The following is a 21,472-nucleotide window of genomic DNA, read 5'->3' as shown; positions in this document are numbered from 1 at the left end:
ATAGAGAATAGAAAAACAGTACAGAGTCAACAAAAGCAAAAGTTTGTTCTCTGAAAAAATTAACAAAATTGACAAACCATTAGCTAGATTGATTAAGAAAAAGAGAAAGCACAAAAACAAATCAGAAATAAAGATGTGAATATTACTACTGACCTTACAGAAATAAAAATGATTATAAAAAATCCTGTAAACAGTTGTATGCCAACAAATTTGGTAACCTACATGAAGTAGACAAATTCCGAGAAGCATGTGAATTACCTAAACTGACATGAAAATAAAGTCTCAACAGATCTGTAACAAGTAAACAGATTTTCAACAATTAAAAACCTCCCACCAAACAGAAGATTGTAAAACAACTATACTCCAATAAAAATTAATTACAAAAAAAAAAAAAAAAGAATCTCCCACCAAAGAAAAGTCTAGGACCAGATTACTTCACTGGTAAATTATTCCAAACATTTAAAGAATTAACATTATGTTTTTCAAACTCTTCCACAAAGCAGAAGAGGAGAAAATAACTTTCTAACTCATTCAATGAGGCCAGAATTACCTTGCTACCAAAGCCAGATAAAGACATCAGAAGAAAGAAAAATTATAGAGTAATAACCCTTATGAATATAGATGCAAAATAGGAAAGTATTAAGACACTGAATGCAACCACATATTAAAAGAATTATACACAGCGACCAAGTGAGATTACCCCAGGTGTTCAAGGGTAGTTCAACATAAGAAAATTAATCACTGCAATAATACCACATTAATAGAAAGATTGAAAAGCAGAAAACCACATGATCATCTTATGACACAGAGAAAGCATTTAACAAAAATCCAGCATTCTTTCATGGTAAAAACACTCAGAAAACTAGGAACAGAAGGGAATCCTTAACCTGATAAAAGGCATTTGTGAAAACCCCACAACTAACGCCATGTTCAATTGTGAAAAATGCAAAGCTTTCTTTTTATATCTAGAACAAGACAAAGATACCTGCTTTCACCACTGATATTGAACATTGCACTGGAAGTTCTAGCCAGAGTATTTAGACAAGGACAAGAAATAAAAGGCATCCAGCCTGTTAAGTGAGAAGTAAATCTATCTCTATTCACAGATAATATGATCCTGTATGTAGATAATCCACAAGAAAGTTACTAGAGTCAATAAACAAGTTCAGGGACTTCCCTGGTGGCTCAGTGGTTCAGAATCTGCCTACCAATGCAGGGGACACGGGTTCGGCCCCTGGTCCGGGTATATCCCACATGCTGTGCAGCAAGTAAGGCCATTCACCACAACTACTGAGCCTGTGCTCTAGAGCCCTCGAGCCACAGCTACTGAGCCCGCGTGCCACAACTACTTTAGCCCGCGCATCTAGAGCCCATGCTCTTCAACAAGAGAAGCCCACGCACCATAACGAAGAGTAGCCCCTGCTCGCTGCAACTAGAGAAAGCCCGCACGCAGTAGCAAAGACTGAACACAGCCAAAAATAAATAAAATAAATAAATTTTAAAAAAAATAAGTTCAGCAAAGTTACAGGGTACAAGATCAACACACAAAAATCACTTGTTTCTATACACTGGCAATAAACAATCTGAAAAGGAAATTAAAAGCTATGCCATTTAAAATAGCATCTGAAAATAAATGCCTAGGAATACATTTAACCAATGTGGTAGAAGACTTCTATGCTGAGAACCACAAAAAGATAGACCTATAGACCAATTGAATAAAATTAAGGATCCAGAAATAAACCCGTATCTATGGAAAATTCATTTTAGACAAGGGTGCTAAGTCAAAGCTTTGAAAACAGCTTTGGGAAAGAAAAAGCTTGTCAACAGATGGTGCTAAATGATTGGATTTCCACATGGAAAAGAATTAACTTGAACCCATATCTCACACCATATTCAAACATGAACTCAAAACGGATCAGTGTTCTAAATAGAAGAACTAAAACCATAAAACACTTTGAAGAAAACATAAGGATAAATCTTCAAGACCTTGGATTTGGCAATGGATTCTTATGCATGACACCAGTAAGGTGAGCAACAAAAGAAAAAAATACATAAATTGTGCGGCACCAAAATTAGAAGTTTTTGTGTATCAAAGTATTATCAAGAACGTTAAAAGACAGCCTACAGAATGAGGGAAAATATTTGGAAATAATATCTTAGGTAAGAGTTTAATATCCAGAATATATGAAAAACTCTTACAACTCAACAGCAAAAAGCAAACAACCCAATTTAAAAATTGCCAGAGCACTTGAATAGATATTTCTTTAGAGAAGATATACAAATGGCCAATAAGAACATGAAAAGATGCTCTGTAGCAGTGGTCCCCAACCTTTTTGTCACCTAGGACCAGTTTTGTGTAAAACAATTTTCCCACTGACAGGACAGGACAGGGCGGGATGGTTCAGGTGGTAATTCGAGGGACAGAGAGCGGCAGATGAAGCTTTAGTCACTTGCCCATCACTTGCCCACCGTTTCCTGGGTTGGGGACCCATGCTCTATATCACTGCTTATTACGGAAATGCGAGTCTCAAAACTATGAGTTACCAGTTTACACCCATTAGGGTAGCCATTAAAAAAATAGAATAACAAGTATAGATGAAGATGTGGATAAATTGGAACCATCATGCATTCTTGGTGGTAGTATAAAATCGTACAGCCCCTGTGGAAAACTGTTTGGCAGTCCTTCAAATGCTAAACATGGAATTACCATATGATTGAGTAATTCCACCTCCTAGGTATGTACCCAAAAGAACTGAAAAGAGAGATTCAGATATTGTATGCTAATGTTTATTGCAGCATTATTTACAGTAGCCAAAAAATTGAAACAATCTTAGTGTCCATTAACAGATGAATGGGTAAATAAATGTGGTAATACATACAGTGGGATATTATTCAGTCATAAAACTGGAATGAAGTTCTGATACATGCTACCATGTGGATAAAGCTTGAAAACTATGCTGAGTGAAATTTGCTAGACACAAAAGGACAGATATTGTATGATTCCTCTATGTGAGTTTCCTAGAGTAGTCAAATTCGTAAAGACAATGTTGTTTAGGAGTTACCAGGGCCTGGGGGAAGGGGAAAATTAGGAGTTATTCCTTAATGATTACAGAGTTTCTGTTTAAGTTATGGATAAGTTTTGGAAATAGATAGTAATGATGGTTGCACATCATTATGAATGTAATTGTCACTTAGTTGTACACTTAAAAATGGTTAAAATGTTAACTATATTTATTACAATAAAATAAAAAGGAAAACAAAAACTAGTTGACCATAAATGTGATGATTGTTTCCGGACTTTCAGTTGTACCCTGTTGCTTTATATGTCTATCCTTACGCCAGCTCCACATTGTCTTGATTATTGTAGATCTGTAGTGACTTGAAATCAGAAAGTGTAACTCCTCCAACTTTCTTCTTTTCAAGATTTTTTGACTATTATGTGTTCCTTGAATTTCCATATGAATTTTAGAATTTGCTTATCAGTTTCTGGAAGTGAGTTCTTAAGCCCAGTCTGCCACTCCTAGTTGTGGGACCTTTGAAAAATTGCTTACCTCATTTTTTTCATAATTCTTATTATAGGTTATGAGAGTTAAATGAGAACAAAACATATAAAACCTGACAATTTAATGCTTGGCATACAGTAAATACTCAGTATACTACTAGTGGTAGTATTACTATTATAACTACTAGTGTTACTGCCAATGTAATACCACTTTTTATATATTGATTAGAGTAAAAGAGCACTCTACCTCTAGAATGATTCCTTTAGTGAGGAAAGCTGTGTGTTGTAAGGGAAAGAACATGAAATTTGGAATCAGTCTTCCTGAGTGCAATACTATAGAATACTGATGGTATGTTAAATTGATAGGTATTCTAAACCTGGCTGTGTTTCATGATGCCATGAAAATAGAAATGTCTGCTGTTGTTCTTGATACGTCTTAGTTGTGACAGAATCTATCAGTAAAAGTGACAGTTTGAGCATCATTAAAACCATCGATAAGAGAAGTTTAATTATGGTTAAAAATCTAACTTATGTTTCCTCTTGCAGTAGTCATTCACTACCTTTTTAAACTACTATATGGAAAACCTGAGTACAAAATGGTTGTTTTTCCTCCATGGTTATTGGGGTGGGTAATAGGCAATTATTGGTGGCACTCTGATGCTAATGGCAGAAACAGTCCATATTTTTAATACACTGTTGCTGGTTTTGAGAATTTTTTTTTCTCCTAATTTCAGGTTGGGTGGGACTATATCAGCATACAAGATAGTACCAGATGAAATAGAAGAAATCAAGGTATAGTATGGCGTTTTTCACCTCTACAAAGAATTAGTGTCTCGGCGGGAAGGTGGGCAAATAATTGTTTTTTCTTTATACTGTTGAATCTTTGGCTGTGTTAGGGCATCATTTAATTCCCAGTTATCCTGTTTGAATTAAAGTATACATATCAGATAATCATCATGAGATTTCATCTACCATCATCAGTACATGTTAGGAAAATAAAGAAAGCAACCCTTTCTTGTAAAATTCATTAAAAATTTACTTAAGAAAGCACTCTATAAGCATTAGTATGCATAATGGATTTTTTAAAATCTTGTTTTAATTTCTTTTCCCTATAATCTTTCACCAATTATAAATAATATTAGTCTTCTAGTATATACTTCCTGGCTCCTTTGATAACACAGTAGGTCAATTTCAATTTAAAATTGACAGTACAATAAATGAAAAATTGACCTTACTCTTTGAATATTACAGCATTGTTATTTTTCTGTCTCTAACATTTTACTAAATCCTGTGGACTGTTAGTCTTCTAGCATAACACGTGGCCCTTTTCTAAAAGCAGTTTACAGTCTAAAGAGAACTGAACTTAGTCTTTTCCATGAATAAAATTTAACAATTGGATAGCAATAATTAAGGGTAAACAAGACTGAGTTGAGCTGTTAACAGTGACATGTAAAGATCTCAACAAATTGTTAAGTTTGATTTGATCAGACTTTTCTAAATCAAGTTCAATAAATTCAAATCTTAGTAAACAGTTCCTAAACTTGGTTACATTATTTTTAAATAAGTTAAATTCATGTTCATGTTCTATACTGTTACTTTCAGTATCTCAGGTGTTCTGTGTGGACAACACCAGTAATTAATACCATGATTGTATTCTAGCAGTAAGTGGGGGAAAAAAGTCAGGAGTGTCAAGAGACTCTTTCCAACTTGACATAAATTCATAAAGTAGTTTGGCTGAGAGGAACCTTGTGTCTAATCCATATCTCTCATTTTTCAGAAGATAAAATGGGAATTAATAAAGGTGAGCTTGTTGAAATTAATTTTTTATGGTGCTTGAAGGTGCTCTGTCTTATATTACAGTTGCAATATGTGTTAAGTGATAAAGGTAAACAAAGTATTCTATGAAATACATTGGAAGGAAGGACACTTGGTCATTCAAAAAAGATAATCAGCAAAATCTTTCCAAGAGGTATACTAAGCAAATTGGAATTCTGTACAGAAGCAGAGGCACTTGTGAACGCATAAATAGGAGATAATATGACACCAGATAGATCACACGTGTAAAATAAAGATTGTTGAGATGTAGGACTGTTATTGGGCCTTTATGCCATGTTAAGAAATTTGGATTTTAAACTGAAAACTATGGGGTGCCATTATGTGATTTTAAGAAAGAAAGTGGCATAATCAGGTTGGTGATTTTATTAGGTTTTTCTTTGATGAGTGAGAAAAATTATTTCAGTGGAGAAGAAGAGGTTCCATCTATAAGGAAGGAGACCAGATTGCAGGAATATAGGCAACGATTGAAACTTGAACTAAAGCAGTGGCAGTGAGGCTGAAGAAAAAAAACTCAGATTCAAGAAATATTATTTAAGAAAATAGAATCAACAATACTTGGTGATTTACTGGATGTTTAAGGGAAGATGGAAAGGTTGACCTAGGTTTCTGCCTTGGGAATCTGAGTAGATTGTGTTGCTGTTAACCTAAAGAGGAGGTGCAAAACAAGGAATAAGTTTGAGAGGAAATAGGGTAAGTTTTGGACTTACTGAATTTGAGGTTCCTCTTAGGTAACCATATATCCACTAAGCCATTGGGTAAATCAGCTTGTAACTGAGAAGAAAGATAATTCTGTCTTTCAGTTGATACTGAGATTTGTCATTATGCAAAAGTTAGCTGAGGCCATGCTAGTTAATGGAATTGCCTAAAAGAGCTATATGAGATCATAATAGTGGCCCAAAACTGTTGCCTTGGGGAAGGCCCATCCTAGAAACAGAGGATAAATATACTCTTTTATTAGTTTAATTAATTAGCAGAAATGTTTTCTGTTTTTTAGTAGTGACTTTTCTCTAAAGGAGTAGTGTTTTTCATTGTGTTTTCTTTTTAATTCTAGAATTTTAACCAGTTACTCCTCAAGAGATTCCTTGAAAAAAACATGATTCATGGATGATATGTAATAGTGATTTTTTTCCATCAATTACTGTTATTGTATCTAAAACAGCTTTAGAGAGTTTGAGGCCTGAGGTATAAAAAAATGTGAAATTGATTCTTCCTTTCAAAAGTGTTGGAAGAAAAACAGTCATAAAATATTTCAACATTTTTTGGCACCATTAGTATTTTCAGCTGATATCTTTTTGTTTTGATTGGAGGAAATTTGAAACATCTGGTTGTAATGTTTATTTTATTTGGCTAGTATATGAGTAATTTTAAATTATCTAAATAGTACAATTGAGTCTAAATTTGAAATATATTCTTTGTAGTATACCCTGTATAAATAAATATGCATGTGTGTATTTACTATTAAAAAGATATGATTGGTTGATGAAGCATAATTCAATTTTTGTCAGATGTGGTAATCTTTCACAATGTTTCTAGCACCAGAAATCATTATTTAGTTCATACATAGTTTGAATTAAGCGTACATGTATTAATTACCATAAATCACCTCATATTGAATGATTGCTTGGCCAAAGCCTTAAGGGATAAAGAGCAAATACATTCCTAGCCCAATCACAACCATCTCTTCCACTCAATACCCTGAATTTTTATCATTATCAGTTCCTTGCTTTTATTTAGTTTTACTATATATGTATACATCCTTCAGTATTACAATTTATTTTTGTTTTTCTTTGAACTTTGTATGAATTGAGTTGCATTGTATTCAATCTATTGTGCCTTGCTTCTTTTTTTCAATACTGTGAGATTCATCAGGTTGTTTTCTATAGCTAAGGTTTTGGGGGGCGTTGTTTTTGGTGTTTTTTTTTGTTTTATTTTTTGCTGTAAAATAGTGCATTGTGCCACAAATTATTGAGATATCCTTCTGTTGAAGGATATTCAAGTTATTTCCATTTGGAGCTATTATGAAAAATGATGCTATAAAATTCTTATAAAAATATCCTGTGTAAGAGTTTCTCTGAAGTATACACTGAGGAATGGGATTCCTGAGTTTTAGTAATGTATATTTTCTGGATGACATCAAACTGTTTTCCAAGGTAGTTAAGCCAATTTATACTGCCACTTGGCTGAATTTATTTAAAATAGAGATATTTAAGTACTAACTCTTTAATCTATTTGTAATTTATATTGGTATAAATTTGTTTTTATTTACAAATGAGATGACTAAACTTTCATAATATTTTCCAAATGTATCTATTTCCCCAGCCCAATTTATTGAAAAACCCATCTTTTCCCCCTATGGTTTGAATTGCCTCATGTACCATGTATTAAATTTTCATATGCCTAGACACACACATACACATACACAAATCTGTCTTTTCCTGAACTGTTGTTTCATTGATCTATTCAGCTGTTCCTTTGCTAGCACCATACTATTATGATTAGAGTGCTTTTTTTGTATAGTAGGAAAGGTTGTATGTTGTTTTTCTTTTTTATTCTGTTGGCTCATGTATTAATTGCTCCAGATATTACACTGAGTTTGTCAAGTTCAAAAGTGTTCCTACTGAGGAGACTATTGGTTCTAGCCAAGGTGGAGTAGCCCTGTTCTTCCAAAATCTTTCCTCTCACAATTAAAAATCCCTGGACTTTTGTTTGTTTATATTAAAAAATAAGCACAGAAAGACTCTGAAAGGTAAGAAGAAGAAATCAGACTGCCTTAGGACTTCAGGACTTGAGGAACGACATGGCAGTGAGTTACCTGGGTTTCTTTTTATCTCCCATTTTACCCAGCCTCCAACCTGGAACCACCAACAGGCAGAGAAGAAAAGCACCTAGAAAAGCCTGTTCCCTCTTGCCAAAGGACCCAAGACAAGGGTGGACTAACAGAACAGAAAGCCTTTTTGGCATACCCTCCCTACTCCAGCCAAATGCCAATGGGAAAACTACTTAACTTCCCCAGAGTTTCAGCAGAGCCAAGAAGGGGGCTGATCTTCCACCTCACCCCCTGCCACCTGACAGAAGCAGGTGGCAGATCTCTGAATCCCCCCTGCCAGTGGTGTTGGTGGGGTGATCAGTGAGCTATTCTTCCATCTCTCACATAGCAGAGTAGACAGTTCTCTTATTTCCCTGCCAGAATATGGTAGTGGGGACCAAGTGGGGAGTTGATCTTCTATCACCAGCCCAGTGGAAACAGGTTATGCTCTGATTCCTCCTGCAGGGTAGTGTCAGTAGGGTCCAGTGATGAGCTGAGACTCCCCCAACCCAGCAGAAGTTAGACCAAGAGACAGTGCAAGATAGGACTAGTCACCACTCTACTTCACCCTCCCTTTACTGTGTTAATGAGGCCTTTAAGGGAGATGACACTCCACCCTCATATACATCAACATCAGTGGAGATGTTACTGCACTCTTAGTATGAGTCAACCTTCTACTTCCCCTCTCAGTGTTAACAGGGTCCAGCAGGGAGCTGAATATCTCATACTAACAACAATGTGGAGCAAGGTGATGCACCACTTTCACCAGAAAGGTTTCAGCAAGGTTAAGAGAAGAGTTAAACTTCTACCCTATTGTCTTCAATGAGGCAGTGGGAATCAGTGCTTCACTTCTGCCAGAGTGGTGTCAGTGGGATCCAGTAAGAAGCTGAACATATGGCCCTTATACTACAAGTCAACAAGAGGACATCTTAAAAAGATTTAAATAGGATTCAGAGTCTCATAATATCCAGAACATCCTGGGAACAGTCAAAAGTCACTCATCATACCAAGATCAATGAAAATAACAACTTGAATGAGAAGAAAACAGTGAACAGACACCAATATGAAGAGTAATCACATGTTGGAATTATCTGACAAGGATTTTAAAGCAACTAATCATAAAAATGCTTCAACAAGCTATTACTAATTCTCTTGAAACAAACGAAGAAAATAGAAATTACAAAAAGGAACCAAATGGAAATTACAGAACTGAAAAGTACCATCTCCAATATAAAACACTGAAGGTGGGCGGGGGGGGGGGTGGTGGCGGGGTGGGCAGTGACTCCAGAAGAAAGCGGCACAACATTTTTCAAGTGCTGAAAGAAAGAACTACCAGGCACAAAGTCTACATCCAGTCAAATTATCCTTCAGGAATGAATGGGAAGCAGATACTCAGAAAAAAGAAAAATAAAAGAATTTGTCACTAGAAAACCTACCCTGAAAGAATGGGTAAATAAATTCTCTAAAGAGAAAGGAAATGATAAGAGAAAAAGGCTTGAAAATTCAGAAAGGAAGAACAACAGCAGAATGGGTAAATAGATTAGCTGATCTTTTTTTATGATTTTCTTAAATCACATTTGAAGGTTGAAGCAAAAATTATAACACCATATGATGCGGTGCACAATGTATGTAAAGTAAATAATGAACATAATCATATTTAAAATGTGGGAGGGTAAAGGTGCCTAAGTGGAAGTAGAGTTTCGGTATTGCACTTGAAATGATAAAATGCCAATACCAGTAGACTGTTTTAAGTTACATCTGTATATTGAAACACCAAGCAACCACTCAAGTATTCAAAATTGTGTACTCAAAAACACTGAAAGTTAAGATGGAATCCTAAAAAGTGCTCAAGTAATCCACAGTAAGGCATGAAAAGAGAAACAGAAGATACAAACAAAAGATAAATAATAAAATGGCAGATTTAAATCCTGAGATATCAATAATTACCTTAAATAAATAATCTAAAAAAAATAATAATCTAAATATACCAATTAAAAGACAGAAATTGATGTAATAGATTTTTAGAAATGATCCAACATATGCCATTCTCAAGAAACTCATTTGAAAAACAATGACATAGGTAGGTTGAAAGTAAAAGGATAGAAAAAGATATACCATGAAAACACTAATTTTTAGGGAAGAGGAAAGCTCTCAAGTCACTAATCAATGTTTCTTCCTCAAGAAACTAGAAAAATAAGAGCCAGATATAGTCAGAGCAAGAAGAAGACAGGAGATACTTAAGAATTGGAATCAGTGAAATTGGGAACATTAAAACGACAGGGGAAAATCAAATAAAAAGCTGGTTCTTTTAAAACTCAATAAAATTAGTAAACCTCTTACTAGACTAACAAAAGTAAAGAAGACCCAATCACCTATATCAGGATTGGACAAAGACTATCACTGCAGATCTTCTAGTCATTAAAAGGATAATTAGAAAAGGCTTTGAAAAACTTTATACTCATAAATTGGACAACTTAGAAGAAATGGACCACTTCCTCAAAACCCACATACTACCAAAACTAACCACAATGACATAGGCAATCTGCATAGTTGTATAACCATTAAAGAAATTAAATTTGTAATGAAAAAGCTCCTAGTAAAGCTCCAGTCCCAGATGGTTTCATGGGAGAATTCTATCACACATTAAAGAAGAATTAATATCTATTTTACTCAGCTTTACTGAGTCACTTCCCACCTTGTTTTATGAGGCTAGTATTACATTGATACCAAAATCAGAAGAAGACAGTACAAAAATGAAAACTGTAGACCAAGATCTCTTACGAACTTAAAATCCTCTACTAAATATTACCAAATCAAATCCAACAATGTATAAAAAATTATACACTACTGCTAAGTGGGATTTATTTGAGGTAAAAACTTGTTCAACATTGGAAAAACAATCAATGTAATCTATCATATCTACAAGCTAAAAAAGAAAAATTATATGGTCATATCAATTGATGCAGAAAAGGTGTTTGACAAAATCTAAAACCCGTTCTTGAAAAAGCTCTTAACAAAATAGGAATGGGGGCGAACCTCCTGAACTTGATATAGAACATCTACAAAAAATTAGAGCTAACAATATACTTAACGGTGAAAGAATTAGTGCCTTCCTCCTAAGATCAGGAAAAAAGCAAGGTTGTCTGCTGTCACTATTTACCTTCAACCGAGCACTAGAAGTTCTCAGTAGCACAGTAAGGCAAGAAAACGTATTAAAAGGCACAAAGATTGGAAAGTAAGAAATAAAACTCCCTATTTGCAGATCACATGATTGTCTATGTAGAAAAAAGTATCTAGAGAAAAACTGCAGCTAATAAGTCAGTTCAGTTAATTTGGGGGATATAAGATCAACATCAAAAAGGTCAATTTGATTTTTATATAATTACAACAGTAGGAAGCTGAAATTTAAAACAATACCATTTACAATTACTTCAAATAAAATTAAATAGGTCGCACTTAAGAACACACATATCTGTATGCTTAAAACTACAAAATGCTGAAGAAATAAAAGGACAAAGAAATGGACAGACATACCATGTTCATGGATGGAAAGATTAAACATAGTAAGGGTGTCATTGTTCTCCAAATTGACATATAGGTTTATGCACTTTCTATTAAAAAACCCAACAAGTTTTTTTTAAGACATACAATTACATAAATTTATTTTAAAATTATATGGAAAGGCATAGGTTCTAGAATAGCTAAAACAATCTTGAAAAAGAATAAAGGGAAGGACTAGCTCTACCCAATGATAAGGTTTACTGTTAGCTACAGTAATCAAGGTAGTGTAGTATTGGCAGATAGATAGATATATCAATGAAACAGAATGCATAACCAATAAGTAGACTCACACAAATATATCCATTTGATGTTTAATAAAGCTACAAAAGTACTTCAGTGGATAACCTTTTCAACAAATGATGCTGGAACAGTTGGACATCCATAAGCAAAAAAATTAACCTCACCCATTTTAAACCTCTTATATAAAAATTAACTCAAAATGGATTATCGATTTAAATGTAAAACAAAAGCTGTTAAGAGAATAAAAGGAAAAATGTTCAAGACCTATGGTTAGGCAAAGAGTTTATGTCCTATTTTTTGTTTCCTACTATAAATGGAGTGCGTTCTCTCTTTATTTTAACCCCTCCTCATCTTTTTTTTTTAACTGAAGTATAGTTGATTTACGGTGTTGTGCCAATCTCTGCTGTACAGCAGAGTGACTCAGTTTTACGCATATATACATTCTTTTTTAAATATCCTTTTCTATTATGGTTTATCCCAGGAGATTGGACATAGTTCCCTGTGCCATACAGTAGGACTGTGTTGTTTATCCATTCTAAACGTAATAATAGTTTGTATCTACCAACCCCAAATTCCCAGTCCATCCCTCTCCCTCCCCCTCTCCCCCTTGGCAGCCACAAGTCTTATCTCTATGTCTGTCTGTTTCTGTTTTGTAGAATAGGTTCATTTGTGCCATATTTTAGATTCCACATATAAGTAATATCATATGGTATTTGTCTTTCTTTTTCTGACTTCACTTAGTATGGTAATCTCTATTTGCATCCATGTTGCTTCAAATGGCATTATTTTGTTCTTTTTTATGGCTGAGTAGTATTCCATTGTAAATATATACCACATCTTCTTTATCCATTCATCTGTTGATGGACATTTAGGTTGTTTCCACATCTTGGCTATTGTGAATAGTGCTGCTATGAACATAGGGGTGCATGTATCTTTTTGGATTATAGTTTTGGCCAGATATATGCCCAGGAGTAGGATTGCTGGATCATATGGTAATTCTATTTTTAGTTTTATGAGGAGTCTCCATACTGTTTTCCATAGTGACTACATCAATTTACATTCCCACCAACAGTGTAGGAGTAACCCCTCCTCATCTTGATGGAAATTTCACTCTGGATAGATGTGGCCTCGTCTATGGGGCTCCCTCTCCCCTCAGCTCCCAATTAAGGGTTATGGTATCTCTCCAAGATGGGCAGGCCTTCATCATTTCTTATGCCTCCAACTCTGAATTGCACAGGTTAGATTCCTGATGAAAGCAGTCGAAAGTCAGGGGCTCCCTTCCTTTACCCAGCCCCCATTCATAGGAGGGTAGCTCTAGTCCTGATGCAGCACACTGAGAATACTGGAGGCCTTATCATCCTCACTCCAGCTTGCTCATAGGGCAGAACATCCACATTAGGAGAGGCAGCCCAAGCAGACCAAAGGCTACCACCCCTACAACAGCACTTGGAACAGTGGCTTAAAGATTTTTTCCAGGCTAGTCCATAAGAATGTATTACTCTTAAGCTATTCCCAAAGGAAAGGCCTTATTTGAAACAGTTTGGGGAAGTTCAAGCCTAAGGTCACTCTCAAAAACAATGGATATTTTGGTGGTAAACAATTCAGAGTTGGCTGATAATCTCTCTAAAAGAGCAAGGAGCTAAATTCGTTAGTTTATCAGACTGAACCTGGGAGAGAGTCAGCTAAAAAGAATCCTCCTTGGATCAGAACAAACCTCAAAGATGAACTGAAAATCTACCCTGTCTGAATTTAATTTATCAGACTGTGGAGCAATGTATGTCCCCAGGCATTGTTCATCACAGTAGTATCATTAGTGGAGCATAACAGCTGGATGTGCCAACAAAGAGGCAAATAGCTTAACAGATCAAGGAAAGAAAAGAGACAGTTGAAAAAACCCCTACTAAAACCTCTGTTTTCCCAAGGTGACTTTGTGTATGCCTTGGCTGTACCCTCTGAGGAGCAATATCAGAAGTTTCATACAGGGTGGAAATAGTCTTTTTAAAGTAGCCTAGCTGATTTCAGTAAACAAATAAATAATCAAACAACAAAGCTCTGAAGAGAGGGAAGGGTGTCAGTATCCCAGGTTGCTACAACATATTATATAACATGTCCGATTTTCAAAAAGTATTTTAAGACATGCAAAGAACAGGGGAGTGTGACCCATACACAAGAAACAAAGCAGACAACAGAAACTGCCCGTGAGCGGTTCTAGATATTGAATTTAACAGATTTCAAAGCAGTCTATTTAAATATGTTTTTTAAAAAAGAAACAAATCTTCTAGGAAGCCATACTGAAAGAAGTAAAGAAGCCATGATGACAGTGTCTCATCAAATAGAGAATATCAATAGAAATATAAATTATTTTTTAAAAGAACCAAATGAAAATTCTGGAGTTGCAAGTATAATAAATGAAATGGAAGATTTGCTAGTGGGGCTCACTGAACACCTGTTTTGTGTTGACAGCAGACTTAAAGATAGGCAAATGATCAGAACCTCAGAGAAAGGTGGAACACCATTAAGCACACAAATATATGGTAATGGGAGTACAAGGAGATAAAAGGGCACAAAAAATATGTTAAAAAATAATGGCTGAAAATTTGCCAAATGTAATTATAAACATTAATCTACACATCCAGGAAGCTCCACCAATTTCAGATAAGATAAACTAAAATAGTTCCATACCCACGCACCTGGTCTTAGTAAGTTCAGGCTGCTATAGCAAAGGGCTCATAAACAACGAAAGTTATTTTTCACAGTTCTGGAGGCTAGAAGTCCGTGGTAATGGTGTCAGTATGGTCAGGTTCTTATGAGGACCTTCTCTGGGTTGCAGACAGCTTTCTTCCCATTCCTCACATGAGAAAGAGAGCTAGCTAGCTCCCTGGCCTTTTGTTATAAGGGCATTAATTCCATTCATAACGACTTCACCTTCATGACCTAATCACCTCCTAAAGACCCCACACCTACCAAATACCATCACACTGTGATTACGGTTTCAACATAGGAGTTTTGGTGGGACACAGACTTTCGCTTCATACCACACATCATAGTAAAAGTGCCAAAAGACAAAGATAAAAAGTTTTAGAGCAGTAAGAAAAATGATTCACCAAAAAAGAAGTGAACCTGATAAAATTAACATCTGACTTAACATCAATAAAAATGGAGGCCAGTAGTATGACATATTCAAAGTACTGAAAGAAAAAAACCTGTCCACAAACCAAGGATCTTATATCCAGGAAAACTATCTTTCAAAATTGAAGATGAAATACACTCCCAGGTAAACAAAAACTGAGAGAATTTATTGCCAACAGATTCACCTTGCAATAAATACTGACAAAAATTCTTCAGGCCGAAAGCAAGTGGCCACGTAAAGTAAATGCACACACAGAAAGAGCACTGGTAAAGGTAATTATGTAGTTATAAAAGACAGTATAGATGCATGTTTTTTGTCCTTTTCTCTCATTACTGATTTGAAAAGCAATTGTATAAGACAATACATATACAACTTTTGCTGAGCCAGTAACATATAGAAATGTAATATATTTGAAAATAACAAAACAAAGAAGGTAAGTGGGAGAACAAAGCTGCATTAGAGTAAGTATATAACACCAGATGATATCTTGAATCCACAGGAACAAATAGGAGAACCAGAAATAGTAAATAAGAAAGTTAATATAAAAAACTCTATAAATATATACTTGCCCTCTTACTTTTCTTGGCTTCTTCAATAAATGTAAATTATATAAAATCTCAATTATAGCAAATTATTGTTGGATTTGATGTGTGTGTATTTGTATGTACAAAAACATATATATATATATATATATATATATATAAAACATGGATAACAATAATAGCACAAAAAGGAAAGATGAGAGACTAGAACTATGTAGGAGTAATGGTTCTATATCTCATGAAATTAAGTTAATAAACTCTAAATATTTGTTTTGTCCTGTTTGTTCATTCTTTTTACTTTCTCTGCATCAGTTTGTACTTTTTTGTTGATTTGTCTTTGAATTTAATATTCTGTGTTCTGCTGCATTTTTCCTTTTGACTTGTGTTTACATTCTTCAATCCTAATAAACCTACTCGTTTAGACCTGAATTTCAGATATTGTAAGTTTATGTCCTAGTATGTCCATTTAATTTTTTATAGATTCTGTTTCCTGGTGAAATTTTCCATCATTTTTCTATTTTATTTATCTCTCTTCTATTTTCTTGAATATATTAATCATAGTTTACTTTAAAATTCTTGTCTGCAAACTCCCCATGCATCTCTTGTGGGGTTTTTCATCTGTTTTTTCTTTTTAATATTGTGTCCTATTTTCTTACGTGCCAAGTAATTTTTATGAATGTATTTCCTGTGTAAAACAATCATATTGGTTATAGATGATTTATCATCCATCATACTGTCTCCCTTTCTACTGATAGGCAGAAAATATGAGAAAGTGATCACTCCAATTCAGTCAAGAATTTTGCTGAGTTAGAGCTGAGTTGAGAATATAGTGGGTTTTCATCCCTTCCTTCCTGTTACAATAGGAGATTTAGCTTTGATAGTCTTAGGTTCCAGCCTAGCTCTCTTGCCTCCAGCCTAACCAATATAAGCCTCAAAAACTGGCAAATATCTTGAAGTGGAAACTTTCATTGTTCTTTGGTCAGCCTTCCCTAGCAGATCTTTCTTTCTTAAGCACCATGAAGAATGCAAAGGATTTCACTCTGCCTTTCATAAGCTTTTTGTCTAGCTTTGCAGGCTTGTGTACAGCACTGCAATCCACAATTGTTCCAAGGGAAAAAACAGCCATGTGTTTAAGTCTATTCAAGTTTCCAGTTTCTAAATGTCTAAAAGCTTTCTGGTTTCTTTTCCTCCCAGCAGAGGTTCTCTGCCTGGAAAAGCTGATGGTCAGCCCTGTGACCAAAATCAGCAAATATCCCCAGTGTAGATGGGTGTGGTGGGTAGGAAAAGCTACAGATTATCAGTTTAACTTAGAAAAGTTTCCCCATTTCTAAAATTTTATTTTGTCTAATTTATTGGTTCTGTAGCTCTTCAGTGTCTTTTAAAAAGTAGGAGTTTTGTAATTATTTGATTGTCTACTCATTATGGTATATAAGTATTGACCTGCTATGATCTACTGCACTCTGCCCAAAAACAGAACTCTTGCATTATATTTTTAACCGATTATTGCTAGGAAACACTTATTATATCTAGTAGTTTTTCAGTTGATTGATTTAAATAAACTTTAGTAAAGTGAAATCACAAAGTCACATCCTTTTGCCAGGATTGTGTTTTGTTTGTTTGTTTAATGTTCAACGTATCAGGCACTGTGGTAATTGCTTTAAAACTACTAACTCATTTTAATCCTCATAACAAACATATGAGGTGGGTACTATTATTGTTCCTATTCATAAGTGAGAAAAATGAGGCAAAGATCGTTAAGTGATTTGTCCAAGGTCACACAGCAAGTAGTGGTGGAGCCAGATTCAAGCCCAGATTCTGGATTCTTTTATGGTAATGAGAATTAGTAGTAGCATAGATACAAAACATCATTCACCCACTCTTTCTACGTGAATACGTGAATACAGCAGACCCACTGAGGAAATGTTTACTTCAATATTTGTTACTTTTTGATACCCCTTCTCTTAATTGGATTGCTGTTCTTAAATTTCTTAAATCTCTCATTTGCCCTTTTATTTATTCAATAATAATTTATTTAGCATTTGTTTCTTCTGTACTTAAACTCACTTGGTTATCTCATCCAGTCTCATAGCTTTTGTTTCGCTTCTGTTTCCTAAAATAAACTTTTTAATGAAGTATAATATTCTATATGAGTTGTACATAAAAGACACAAATCATAAGTGTAAAAAGCTTGTTAAATTATCACAAAGAGAACATATCTGAGTAACCACCACAGCTAAAGGAATACAGTATCACCAGCATCCCAGAAATCTCCCTATGCCCCCTTCCAATCACTACACCTTCCCTCTTCCTCAAAGGTAATTACTATCTGATTTCTGTCACCATGAATTATCTTTACCTGTATCAAACTTTATAGCAATGGATAATTGCTGTGCTTTTTGTTTTATTAAATGTACAGTTTAGTTATCCATTCTTTTGATGAAGGATATTTGGGTTGTTTCCAGTTAGGGGCTGTTACGAATAATGCTGCAATAAACAGTCTTGAACATGTCTTTTGGTGCATATATATACACATAATCTCATTAGATATCCACCTAATAGACAAGCTAGATGTGACCTAGAGATACTGGATCATAGGGTATATAAATGAATAATTTTACTAGATTCTGCAGTTTTCCCAAGTACATGTATGAATTTATATGCTCTTTAGCATTTTAGGAGAACTCCTCTTAACTTCACATTCTCACTAACATTTTGTATTGTCAGTCTTTTTTCATTTAATTATTTCAGATAATTGTGACCAAAAATGTTTCTAATATATGTATTTCTCTAATAACTAATGATATTGAGCATATTTTCATATATTTATTGGCCATTTGGATATCCTCTTTTGTGAAATGACTTCGTGTGTTTCGTGTTTTAAAAGTTAGGTTAACTGTCTTTTTCTTATTTATAGTAGGCATTCCCTATATGTTCTGGATGAGTCCTTTGATATGTGTATTACACATTTATTCTCGCAGTCTGTTGCTTCCCTTTTTACTCTCTTAAAAGTGTCTCTGACAAATAGAAATTCCAAATTTTAATGTAAGTTAGCTTGTCAACCTTTTCAGTTATAATTAGTGAAGAAATATTTGTTGATTAAATGAATGATCCTGAAGACTTCAGTGTCTTGTGCAAGAGACAGTCTTATTCATTATAAAATGTAATTTTTATGTTAAATATGTATACTAAAACTTTTAGAGCACAGAGGGGACAGTGACTAATTCTGGCTTAGAGGGTAAAGGAATTCTTCATGAAGAATATGATGAGAAGGGCTTCTAAAGAAAAAAAAAAAAGTGAGCAAAGACACTATATATGAATAAACAGTGGGTTTTTAAAATAAATTTATTTATTTATTTTGGCTGCGTTGGGTCTTCGTTGCTGCACGCGGGCTTTCTCTAGTTGTGGCGAGTGGGGGCTACTCTTCGTTGCGTTGCGCGGGATTCTCATCGCAGCGGTTTCTCTTTGTGGAGCATGGGCTCTAGGTGCGCGGGCTTCAGTATTTGTGGCTCGCGAGCTGTAGAGCGCAGGCTCAGTAGTTGTGGCACACGGGCTTAGTTGCTCCACAGTATGTGGGATCTTCCCAGACCAGGGATCGAACCCATATCCCCTGCATTGGCAGGGGGATTCTTAACCAATGTGCCACCAGGGAAGCCCTAAACAGTGTTTTTGAGAAATGCAAGTTTGTCTAAAGTCAAGGGATTATTAAGAATAACTTTAAGAGATGACAATGGAATGTTAAGTTGTTGGAGTCACATTGTAAATGATTTGTATGTCTTAGGGAGGGAAACTTTTGAAGATTTTGAAACAAAGACATTTTTAGGTATATTTCAGAGGATTTGCTATCCTTAGCAAATGAATTGGAAGGAGGTATAGAGGCAGAACACTTAGGATGCTCTATACCAATCTAGATGAATGATGATAAAGGCAAGGCTCATGTCTTTCCAACAGGAACGGAAAATATGGGAGGTACATCACAGTGGTTAATAAAACAGACTCTGTATCTTAATTGGTTTGTGACCGTGCGTGTATCTTAACCATTCTGTGTTTTCCTAAAAATATGGATAAAACAAACCAACCTTTGTTGGATTACAAAACCTGCTGTTGTTATTTTGAGGATTAAATGTTTATAAAATACTTAGCACAGTGCCTGGTACATAGTGAGCACACAGTAAATGGCACCTATGTGGTATGATCCAAGTAGACTTGAGAAGTGAGGAGTAGAAATAGACTGATTCAGGTTTTTAGCTTAGACAACATCATGGAAGATAGTGCCAATCCCTGAGCTCTGGAATTAAAAGGAAAAAATCATATTTGGGAGGACTAATGAATGTTGGGGGTCTTTAAGGCATACAGGTAAGAATCTAAAACTGGGAATTTATTCACTTCCCAACCCAATTAATTTAGTGTTTTTGTCTGGTTTGTTCACTGTTGATGATTTTCATCTCTCTTCTTTTCTGGTACTATTCACTTAATTGAGAGCACTTTTTCCTATGTTATATTCTCCTCAGGATAAGGGCATCCCAGAGGAATGATGGAAAAAACACATATATTTAAAATATTAGAAATATCAAATTGCTGTAGGTTTTCTCTCTACCATATTTCTGGTCATTTAGTCCCTTAAGGGAAAAAAAAAAAAAAAAAAAAACAGACCTAGCCTTACCATTGTGCAATGTGGAGTAGGTAATTTTCCTCTCAACATCAGAACAATCTGATCTGGTAAAATGAGTAGTTCTTGGCTCTCTTTGAAAAGGTAGTTTAAGCCTTCCTCTCTTCTATTTTTTTGCTGCCTATAGATAGATCAGTGTTTTATTGTTCCTCTTACTAATTATTATATAATATCTTTACATAGAGGTCTTGGCAAAAATTCCATCCAAATACTATATTTAACCTTACTAAAATGAATTTCCTCTGCTTTTCTTTACTAATAAACATATAAATTATATTGTAACGTCTTAAAAATATTCTTTACCACTGATATTCTTATTGAAAAGTAAACCATAGTGATGGTTATTACTATTAAAGTTATTGAAAATCAGACCTTTTATATTCCACATATGGCTAAATATCAGTGAATAACATTGTTTTGAGATAACTTTTGTTAAGGAGATTTTTAAATAGAATTAAATTAATTAAATAATAGGTGTTATCTATGCCCAATTATTTACCTAGCTATATTCAGCCTGGAATAAAATGTTCAAAGGAGAACCACATCATATACAAAACTTTGTCGGAGGCACATCATTGACATTTGAAAGAAGGTGATGTAATTAAAAAAGAAATTCTTTTATGTCTTACTCATTATAAAATTTGAATATGAAGATGGATTCTCACACAAAATTTTGGTATATACATAAGTCAATAATAAATAATGTGGTTTAGTCCATGGAAACAACCTAAATGTCCATCGACAGATGAATGGATAAAGAAGATGTGGCACATATATACAATGGAATATTACTCAGCCATAAAAAGAATGAAATTGAGTTATTTGTAGTGAGGTGGATGGACCTAGAGTCTGTCATACAGAGTGAAGTAAGTCAGAAAGAGAAAAACAAATACCGTATGCCAACACATATATATGGAGCCTAGAAAAATGGTTCTGATGAACCTAGTGGTAGGGCAGGAATAAAGATGCAGACGTTGAGAACAGACTTGAGGACACGGGGGTGGGGGAAGGGGAGGCTGGGGTGTAGTGAGAGAGTAGCATTTACATATGTACACTACTAAATGTAAAATAGATAGCTAGTAGGAAGCTGCTGCATAGCACAGGGAGATCAGCTCCAGGCTTTGTGACCTCCTAGAGGGCTGGAATAGGGAGGGTGAGAGGGAGGCTCAAGAGGGAGGGGATATGGGGA

General features: G+C 34.8%; 1 protein-coding gene across 2 annotated transcripts in view; it reads left to right on the top strand.

The window, feature by feature from the left end:
• The window catches only part of GPHN (gephyrin), a 632,089-nt gene that overhangs the window by 229,592 nt on the left and 381,025 nt on the right, over positions 1 to 21,472 (top strand). For both annotated transcript variants that reach the window (XM_068543944.1, XM_068543950.1), the window contains exon 3: positions 4,237 to 4,294. In XM_068543944.1, coding sequence (XP_068400045.1) covers positions 4,237 to 4,294 — 58 coding nt within the window. The remainder of the gene's footprint in view (positions 1 to 4,236; positions 4,295 to 21,472) is intronic.

This window comes from Eschrichtius robustus, chromosome 1 (genome assembly GCF_028021215.1).
Source record: "Eschrichtius robustus isolate mEscRob2 chromosome 1, mEscRob2.pri, whole genome shotgun sequence".
Taxonomy (NCBI): Eukaryota; Metazoa; Chordata; class Mammalia; order Artiodactyla; family Eschrichtiidae; genus Eschrichtius; species Eschrichtius robustus.
The sequence above is the reverse complement of the archived record's forward strand: the minus strand, read 5'-3'. Positions and strand labels throughout refer to the sequence as shown.